The sequence below is a fragment of the Pelodiscus sinensis genome, chromosome 2 (assembly GCF_052426305.1).
Source record: "Pelodiscus sinensis isolate ZL-2025 chromosome 2, ASM5242630v1, whole genome shotgun sequence".
NCBI classification, from domain to species: domain Eukaryota; kingdom Metazoa; phylum Chordata; order Testudines; family Trionychidae; genus Pelodiscus; species Pelodiscus sinensis.
The window spans coordinates 263,502,761-263,511,654 of record NC_143053.1 but is presented as its reverse complement, the minus strand read 5'-3'; the positions used below and the strand labels follow the sequence as shown (position 1 = coordinate 263,511,654).

Here is an 8,894-nt window from a genome sequence, read left to right as displayed (position 1 = left end):
CCCCCCGGCCGCCCGGAGTCCAGGGGCCCGGAGCGGGGGCCCAGGAAGGTGCAGAAGCAGCGGATGTGGGGCTGCACTGTGGGGCAGAACCAAGACCCGGGGCACAAGGGCAGGTGGGACAAAATTAACTCCTTGGCCATTGGCTCTGCATGGAGAAGCTGCCAGGCTGCAAGCGGCCGGACATCGCGCCAGCGGGAAATGAGCTCTGCTCCAGGGAGGGCACGTCTGACCTGCCCCACTCGGCCCCAGCTCCCGTCTCACCAGGTCTCCTCGGGGCCCAGCCTCTGCCTCCCACCCCCGAGGACGAGGGGCCCCCAGCGGCGCGAAGGAAACGCCCGGGCGCAGCACTAGCACGGCAAAGCGCCTGAGTTTTGTCTTTAATTACAGGGACGAGAACATTCCAGCGCCCCTCGGCTCGGTCCTGCTCAGCCTGGCTCACCCGTTCCGCTGAGCGGTGCCAGGTGCCCGGCCGACCCCAGGGAACGGAGGCGGCGGAGAGGCCCAGTCCCGCCCCGCTCCAGACGCTGTTCCCGGCCCTGGGGAACGGAGGCGGCGGAGAGGCCCAGTCCCGCCCTGCTCCAGATGCTGTTCCCGGCCCCGGGGAACGGAGGCGGCGGAGAGGCCGAGTCCCGCCCCGCTCCAGACGCTGTTCCCGGCCCCGGGGAACGGAGACGGCGGAGAGGCCGAGTCCCGCCCCGCTCCAGACGCTGTTCCCGGCCCTGGGGAACGGAGGAGGCGGAGAGGCCGAGTCCCGCCCCGCTCCAGACGCTGTTCCCGGCCCTGGGGAACGGAGGCGGCGGAGAGGCCGAGTCCCGCCCCGCTCCAGACGCTGTTCCCGGCCCTGGGGAACGGAGGCGGCGGAGAGGCCGAGTCCCGCCCCGCTCCAGACGCTGTTCCCGGCCCCGGGGAACGGAGGCGGCAGAGAGGCCCAGTCCCGCCCCGCTCCAGACGCTGTTCCCGGCCCCGGGGAACGGAGGCGGCAGAGAGGCCCAGTCCCGCCCCGCTCCAGACGCTGTTCCCGGCCCCGGGGAACGGAGGCGGCGGAGAGGCCGAGTCCCGCCCCGCTCCAGACGCTGTTCCCGGCCCCGGGGAACGGAGGCGGCAGAGAGGCCAAGTCCCGGGGAAACGGGGAGGGGTGCGGCAGGGCAGAGCGGGGGCGCGGCGCGGCGGGGGGAGCTCAAGGGGGCTGCAGGCCGGCACGGAGGGCCCGGGCCCTGCCTGGCTTGGTCCAGCTCACGCCAGGGCAGCGGGTGTGTCGGTGCCCGCGAGTCCTTGGGGCCCGTGGGTGGCGGGGGGCTGGTCGCCGGGCGGCAGGGGGGCCGCGTGGGTGCGCTCGTGCCGCAGAAGGTGGGTCTTCCTGCTGAAGCGCTTGCCGCACTGGGTGCAGATGTAGGGCCGGTGCCCGGTGTGCACGGCCTGGTGCCGGCCCAGGTTGGTCTTGGAGCTGAAGCGCTGGCCGCACTGGGGGCAGGCGTGGGGGCGGGTGCCGGTGTGCACGGCCTGGTGCCGGCCCAGGTGGGACTTGCGGCTGAAGGCGCGGCCGCACTGGGCGCAGACGTGGGGCCGCTGCCCGGCGTGGGCCTTGGCGTGGGCCAGCAGGTTGGGGCGGGAGCTGAAGGCGCGGGCGCACTGGGGACAGGCGAAGGGGCGCTCGCCGGTGTGCACGCGGCGGTGGCGCGCCAGGTGCTGGCTGTGGGCGAAGCGGCGGCCGCAGTCGGGGCAGGCGAAGGGGCGCTCGCCCGTGTGGGTGCGCTGGTGCGTGGCCAGGCTGGGCTTGTGGCTGAAGCTCTTCTCGCAGTAGGCGCAGGCGTAGGGCTTCAGGCCCATGTGGCTGCGCAGGTGGGCCGTCAGGTGCCGCTTGTCGCTGAAGCCCCGGCCGCACTCGGCGCAGGAGAAGGGCCGCCCCTCCCGGTGCACGCGCTGGTGCGACGTCAGGTTCTTCTTCCAGCTGAAGCTCTTGCCGCACTCGGCGCAGGAGAAGGGCTTGGCTCCCGGCGCGGCCCCCGGGGACGGGCCCGCCGCCTCGGCCAGCCGGCAGGGGGCGCTGGGCGCTGGCTCGGGCGCCGCGTGCACCCTCTGGTGCCGCACCAGGTGCTGCTTGTGGGTGAAGCTGCGGGCGCACTGGGCGCAGGCGAAGGGCCGCTCCCCGGTGTGGGTGCGCTGGTGCCGGATGAGGTGGGTCTTCTTGCGGAAGCTGCGGCCGCACTCGGCGCAGGGGAAGGGGCGCTCCCCCGTGTGCGTCTTCTGGTGGGCGCCCAGGTGGATCTTCTGGCTGAAGGCGCGGCCGCACTGGGCGCAGGGGAAGGGGCGCTCGCCGGTGTGGGTGCGCTGGTGCCGCGTCAGGTGGGCCTTCTTGCGGAAGCCCTTGCCGCACTGGGCGCAGGGGAAGGGGCGCTCGCCGGCGTGGGCGCGCTGGTGGGCGGCCAGAAGCTGCTGCTGGCTGAAGCTGCGGCCACACTCCCCGCAGGCCGAGGGGCTCTCCCCGCTGTGCACCCGCTGGTGCAGCCGCAGCGTCAGCTGGTCCCGGAAGCGCCGCTCGCACTCGGGGCAGCCGTGCGGCTTCTCGCTCAGCAGCTGCCACTGCTGCAGCGCCAGGCCCGGGAGGGCGCCCAGGGGGCCGAACTCCGCCAGGCCCGGCCCCTCCAGCTTGCACGGGCCCAGGAAGTCGCCGCCGCCGCCGCCGCCCGGCAGCTGCCCTGACAGCAGCGCCTCCGCACCGAGCCCGGCCGGCCACTCCTCGTACTCCTCCTCCACCTTCACCTTCCGGACGAGCCAGTCACCTGCCGGGAGGGAGAGGGGTCAGCCCCCCGCGGAGAGACCCCCGGAGCCCAGCCCCCGTCATCGGCCACCCGCGCAGAGAGACCCCCGGAGCCCAGCCCCCGTCCTCAGCCACCCACACGGAGAGACCCACGGACCCCAGACCCCGTCCTCAGTCAGCCCCCCGCGGAGAGACCCCCGGAGCCCAGCCCCCGTCCTCAGCCAGCCCCCCACGGAGAGACCCCCGGAGCCCAGCCCCCGTCATCGGCCACCCGCGCGGAGAGACCCCCGGAGCCCAGCCCCCGTCCTCAGCCACCCACACGGAGAGACCCACGGACCCCAGACCCCGTCCTCAGTCAGCCCCCCGCGGAGAGACCCCCGGAGCCCATCCCCTGTCAGCCACCCGTGCGGAGAGACCCCGGAGCCCAGCCCCCGTCATCGGCCACCCGCGCGGAGAGACCCCCGGAGCCCAGCCCCCGTCCTCAGCCACCCACACGGAGAGACCCACGGACCCCAGACCCCGTCCTCAGTCAGCCCCCCGCGGAGAGACCCCCGGAGCCCAGCCCCCGTCATCGGCCACCCGCGCGGAGAGACCCCCGGAGCCCATCCCCCATCAGCCACCCGTGCGGAGAGACCCCCGGACCCCAGACCCCGTCCTCAGCCAGCCCCCCGCGGAGAGACCCCCGGAGCCCAGCCCCCGTCCCCAGCCAGCCCCCCGCGGAGAGACCCCGGAGCCCAGCCCCCGTCCTCCGCCAGCCCCCCGCGGAGAGACCCCCGGAGCCCATCCCCCCTCCTCAGCCAGCCCACAGGGGAGAGACCCCCGGAGCCCAGCCCCCGTCCTCAGCCACCCACGCGGAGAGACCCCCGGAGCCCATCCCCCATCAGCCACCCGTGCGGAGAGACCCCGGAGCCAAGCCCTCCTCCTTAGCCACCCACGCAGAGAGACCCCCAGAGCCCAGCCCCCGTCATCGGCCACCCGCACGGAGAGACCCCCGGAGCCCATCCCCCGTCCTCAGCCAGCCCCCCGCGGAGAGACCCCCGGAGCCCAGCCCCCATCAGCCACCCGTGCGGAGAGACCCCGGAGCCCAGCCCCCCTCATCGGCCACCCGCGCGGAGAGACCCCCGGAGCCCAGCCCCCCTCCTTAGCCACCCACGCAGAGAGACCCCCAGAGCCCAGCCCCCGTCATCGGCCACCCGCGTGGAGAGACCCCCGGAGCCCATTCCCCGTCATCAGCCACCCGCGCGGAGAGACCCCCAGAGCCCATCCCCCATCGGCCACCCGTGCGGAGAGACCCACGGACCCCAGACCCCGTCCTCAGCCAGCCCCCCACGGAGAGACCCCCGGAGCCCATCCCCCGTCATTGGCCACCCGCAAGGAGAGACCCCCGGAGCCCAGCCCCCGTCATCGGCCACCCGCGTGGAGAGACCCCCGGAGCCCAGCCCCCCTCAGCCAGGCCCCCGTGGAGAGACCCCCGGAGCCCATCCCCCATCATCGGCCACCCGCGCGGAGAGATCCCCGGAGCCCAGCCCCCATCAGCCACCCGCGCGGAGAGACCCCCAGAGCCCATCCCCCGTCATCGGCCACCCGCGCGGAGAGACCCCCAGAGCCCAGCCCCCCTCAGCCACCCACGCAGAGAGACCCCCAGAGCCCAGCCCCCGTCATCGGCCACCCGCGCGGAGAGACCCCCGGAGCCCATCCCCCATCAGCCACCCGTGCGGAGAGACCCCGGAGCCCAGCCCCCCTCATCGGCCACCCGCGCGGAGAGACCCCCGGAGCCCAGCCCCCGTCCTCAGCCAGCCCCCCGTGGAGAGACCCCCGGAGCCCAGCCCCCCTCCTCAGCCAGCCCCCCGCGGAGAGACCCCCGGAGCCCAGCCCCCGTCCTCAGCCAGCCCCCCGCGGAGAGACCCCCGGAGCCCAGCCCCCGTCCTCAGCCAGCCCCCCGCGGAGAGACCCCCGGAGCCCAGCCCCCGTCCTCAGCCAGCCCCCCGCGGAGAGACTCCTGGAGCCCAGCCCCTGTCCTCAGCCAGCCCCCCGCGGAAAGACTCCGGAGCCCATCCCCCGTCATCGGCCACCAGTGGAGAGACCCCAGAGCCCAGCCCCCGTCCTCAGCCAGCCCCCCGCGGAGAGACCCCCGGAGCCCAGCCCCCATCAGCCAGCACCACTCCTGGCTCTTTCAGGGCTGGGACCGCGCCCAACAATTCCAGTCCCCCCCAGGCTAGAACGGGGCCCCCCACCGGGCCCTCAGCAGCCTGAGGGGTCCCAGGGCTCAGGGGGTGGCAGCGACGGGGGAGGGTCTCACCTGAGCAGCTGCTCTCGGGGCCGTTCCCCCCGTCCAGGCCCAGCTGCTCCCCGGCACCGCGCTGCTCCCGCTCCCCCTGCGGGGCCACCTCGGGCTTGGGCACCACGGAGCCTGCGGGGAGCAGCGAGCGTCACGCCCCGTCCCCCACGCGGCCCAGACAGCTGCTCCCCCCTCACAGTCACCCCTCACCGGGGCCTCCGGGCGCCCGCCGGGCAGCGAGTCCCAGCTCCGCCGCACTGAGGGGAGGGCGCCATGCGGGGGCCGCAGGATCTCCAGCGCCGGGCCCCTCCCACCCTGGCCTGGAGCATCTGCCGGAGACCAGAGCCTGCCCCAGCCCGCACTGACCTGGGCTGGCCCGGCCGGGAGCCTCCCTCTCCCCGGCCTCCCCCGCAGCCCGGGCACGAGGCTCCTCCGCCTGCTCCGTGTGCGGGACGCTCTCGGGCTTGGCGACGGGGGACCCTGCAGGAGACACAGAGGCGGAGCCTGCGGCGCTTGTCCCCAGCCCTGCCGGCTGCTGGCCGGGCCCCCGCCGGTCTGGGGCAGAGCACGCCCCGTCCAAGGAAAGCCGACACAACGCCTTCGGGCCAGGCTGTGGGTGCTGTTTGCCAGCCCCTCCCGGAAGTTAGGGGAGGTGCCTCTGGCTGGCGCTCCCTCTGGCAGGCCACACCAGGGAGCGGGGCGGCGGCGTCCCCCCCAGCTGCACCAGGGAGCGGGGCGGCGGCATCCCCCCGGCCTGCGCCAGGGAGTGGGGCGGCGGCGTCCCCCCCCGGCCTGCGCCACGGAGCGGGGCGGCGGCTTCCCCGGATGCGCCAGGGAGCGGGACGGCAGCGTCCCCCCGGCCTGCGCCAGGGAGTGGGGCGGCGGCGTCCCCCCCCGGCCTGCGCCAGGGAGCGGGGCGGCGGCGTCCCCCCCCGGCCTGCACCAGGGAGCAGGGCGGCGGCGGATTCCCCGGATGCGCCAGGGAGCGGGGCGGCGGCATCCCCCCCGGCCTGCGCCAGGGAGCAGGGCGGCGGCGGATTCCCCGGATGCGCCAGGGAGCGGGGCGGCGGCATCCCCCCCGGCCTGCGCCAGGGAGCGGGGCGGCGGCGTCCCCCCCCGGCCTGCACCAGGGAGCAGGGCGGCGGCGGATTCCCCGGATGCGCCAGGGAGCGGGGCGGCGGCATCCCCCCCGGCCTGCGCCAGGGAGCGGGGCGGCGGCGTCCCCCCGGCCTGCACCAGGGAGCAGGGCGGCGGCGGATTCCCCGGATGCGCCAGGGAGCGGGGCGGCGGCGTCCCCCCCCGGCCTGCACCAGGGAGCGGGGCGGCGGCGTCCCCCCCGGCCTGCGCCAGGGAGCGGGGCGGCGGCGTCCCCCCGGCCTGCACCAGGGAGCGGGGCGGCGGCGTCCCCCCCGGCCTGCGCCAGGGAGCGGGGCGGCGGCGTCCCCCCGGCCTGCGCCAGGGAGCGGGGCGGCGGCGTCCCCCCCGGCCTGCGCCAGGGAGCGGGGCGGCGGCGTCCCCCCGGCCTGCACCAGGGAGCGGGGCGGCGGCGTCCCCCCCCGGCCTGCACCAGGGAGCGGGGCGGCGGCGTCCCCCCGGCCTGCACCAGGGAGCGGGGCGGCGGCGTCCCCCCGGCCTGCACCAGGGAGCGGGGCGGCGGCGTCCCCCCCGGCCTGCGCCAGGGAGCGGGGCGGCGGCGTCCCCCCCGGCCTGCGCCAGGGAGCGGGGCGGCGGCGTCCCCCCCGGCCTGCGCCAGGGAGCGGGGCGGCGGCGTCCCCCCCGGCCTGCGCCAGGGAGCGGGGCGGCGGCGTCCCCCCCCGGCCTGCACCAGGGAGCGGGGCGGCGGCGTCCCCCCGGCCTGCACCAGGGAGCGGGGCGGCGGCGTCCCCCCCGGCCTGTGCCAGGGAGCGGGGCGGCGGCGTCCCCCCCGGCCTGCGCCAGGGAGCGGGGCGGCAGTGTCCCTTGTGATCTGGGCACTAGGGTGGGGGAGGCAAATGCCACCCAGCTGCTTAGAAGCTCCCCCAGTGGGCAGCAGGTTGGGGTGGTGCACATGCCTCGTGGCACATAACGATGTTTATTCCGCACACAGAGGGCCCGCCCGAGAGGGGCTGTTTTACCCAGCGCAATCATGGCGTCGTAATTCTCCCTCATTCTGCTCCCGGGCGGCTCTCCAGGCGCTGCCGCTGCTCCCGGAGGGATGGGCCGGTCACATCCTCCGGCCTCACGGGACCTGGCCAAGAGAGAGCCCTGCGGTCAGGCCGGGCCGAGCAAGCAGCCGGCTCCGTGGGGACATCCCCGACGCCCAGGGGCTTTGGGAACTGCCCCGGGTCAGTCCACAGCCGCGCGGGGCAGCAGCAGAGCCTTTGGGAGGGGCTGGGCCCACGTTCGGCAGCAGCTCCCAGGACATCGGGACCAGGCTGCTGTGGACGCAGGGCGCTGGGCGAGGCAGCGCAGCCCCACGCTCTGTACTGGATGCTGAAGCCGCTGGGCTCCGTGTGGCCCCACCTACTCGGGTCAACGTGCTGTCGAATCCCAGGCAGACGTTCCAGGTCTCTGCCGCTGGGGAATGGACAGTGGCAGCCGAGAAGGGGGGCAGCCCATGGGACGGTGTGGGGTCAACACATTGTCTGGCCACTTCTACCCAAACAGTGAACACTGTTGGTTATTCCTCACCATCAGTAGGGTTCAGAGTTAACGCCCATTGAGCTGCATGGGGTAAAACACACCTCTCCAAGCTTGGCTCAGGCCAATGACCCTGAGCAGCCTGTACTGGGCTCAAGCTTCCAGCAGTTCAGCTGTGGCCAGGAGGGCAGGCACTGGTTTGAAACAGGGCCAGGCCGCCGGAGGCCAGATCGGCTCGCGGGGCAGACGGCGCGGCTGGGGGACTCTTGTACCTGAGGTGCTGCTTTACTGGCTGTCGTGGCACCCACGAAGCCTGGAAGAGCCACGGAAAAGTGGGGGGCAAAGCAGAGGGAGCTTCCCCACGCACCCCAGTGACCTTCACCTCCCTGAACCCTCCCAGGCCCTGTGAGCCCGTGTGGGGTCCCCTTAGGCCCCAGCCAGACAAGGCAGGAGTCGCACCCAGGTCCCTGCCCCACGGCCTGTGCTCTGGCTGCCTTCCCCCTGCAGCACACGGTCCTGGGACTCAGCCCTCCTGGGGGTCTCCTGGGGGCGCTGCCCCTCCTCCCCCTGCCCAGGCAACCTCTGCCCCCATTCCCCAGCCTTTCCCTCTCTCCGGACCGACTTTACCCCCCCCTTCCTGCACCAATGCCACCCCCTCCTCCCTGGCTCCCTCCCCCGCTCCCCTTCCCCTTCCTGTACCACTTCCCTTCCCCGTCCCTGGACTCTTCCCTCCTCCCCTCGATTCTTGCTTCATGCCGCCCTCCTCTTCCTGCAGCCTCCCCCCGCCCCGGGTCCCCCCCGATCCCGCCGTCTCCCCAGGGCCTCCCCCTCCCTGCACGGCCCTTCCCCTCCCCCCCAGGCAGAGCCCAGGGCGCAGCGGGGGACCCAGGAGTCCGACCTGCCCCCACCCCGCGCTGCAGCATCCAACCAGCCCCAGGGCCCCCCGCCCGGCCCCACCTTCGCGGCAGCCCCGCCCGGAGCCGGGCCGGGTCCCCCCGGGGCGCGGAGCTGCCGGTCCCTGCGCAGCCACGAGCCGGCGGGGCGCGGGCAGCCTGGGAGCCGGAGTCCGGCGGCGGGGAGGGGACTACATCTCCCAGCAGGCAGCGCGCCCCCCCCCCCGCCAGCTGGGAGGGGGCAGGACAGAGGGGCCCGAGCCTGGGATCGCCCCTCCCCGCAGCAGCAGCGCAGCCCAGAGCCTGCTCCAGGCGGCTGGGCCCCTCAGCCCGTCTGTTAGGCCGG

The 8,894-nt window shown here is 75.4% G+C and overlaps 1 protein-coding gene across 5 annotated transcripts; it reads right to left on the bottom strand.

The window, feature by feature from the left end:
* Nucleotides 1-348: 348 nt before the first annotated feature.
* ZNF467 (zinc finger protein 467) lies at nucleotides 349-8,858 on the bottom strand. Of its 5 annotated transcripts, none has more exons than XM_075915629.2 (5): nucleotides 8,613-8,766; nucleotides 7,151-7,263; nucleotides 5,403-5,516; nucleotides 5,058-5,168; nucleotides 349-2,780 (listed from the first exon to the last, which is right to left on the bottom strand). In XM_075915629.2, the coding sequence occupies exons 2-5, from the start codon at nucleotides 7,182-7,184 to the stop codon at nucleotides 1,234-1,236; spliced, it is 1,806 nt and encodes a 601-aa protein (XP_075771744.2). In that variant the 5' UTR covers nucleotides 7,185-7,263; nucleotides 8,613-8,766; the 3' UTR covers nucleotides 349-1,233. The 5 variants fall into 5 exon arrangements, with proteins under 5 accessions (XP_075771744.2, XP_075771740.2, XP_075771739.2 ...); XM_075915625.2 differs by lacking the exon at nucleotides 8,613-8,766 and adding an exon at nucleotides 7,928-8,271; XM_075915624.2 differs by lacking the exon at nucleotides 8,613-8,766 and adding an exon at nucleotides 7,760-7,909.
* Nucleotides 8,859-8,894: the final 36 nt, after the last annotated feature.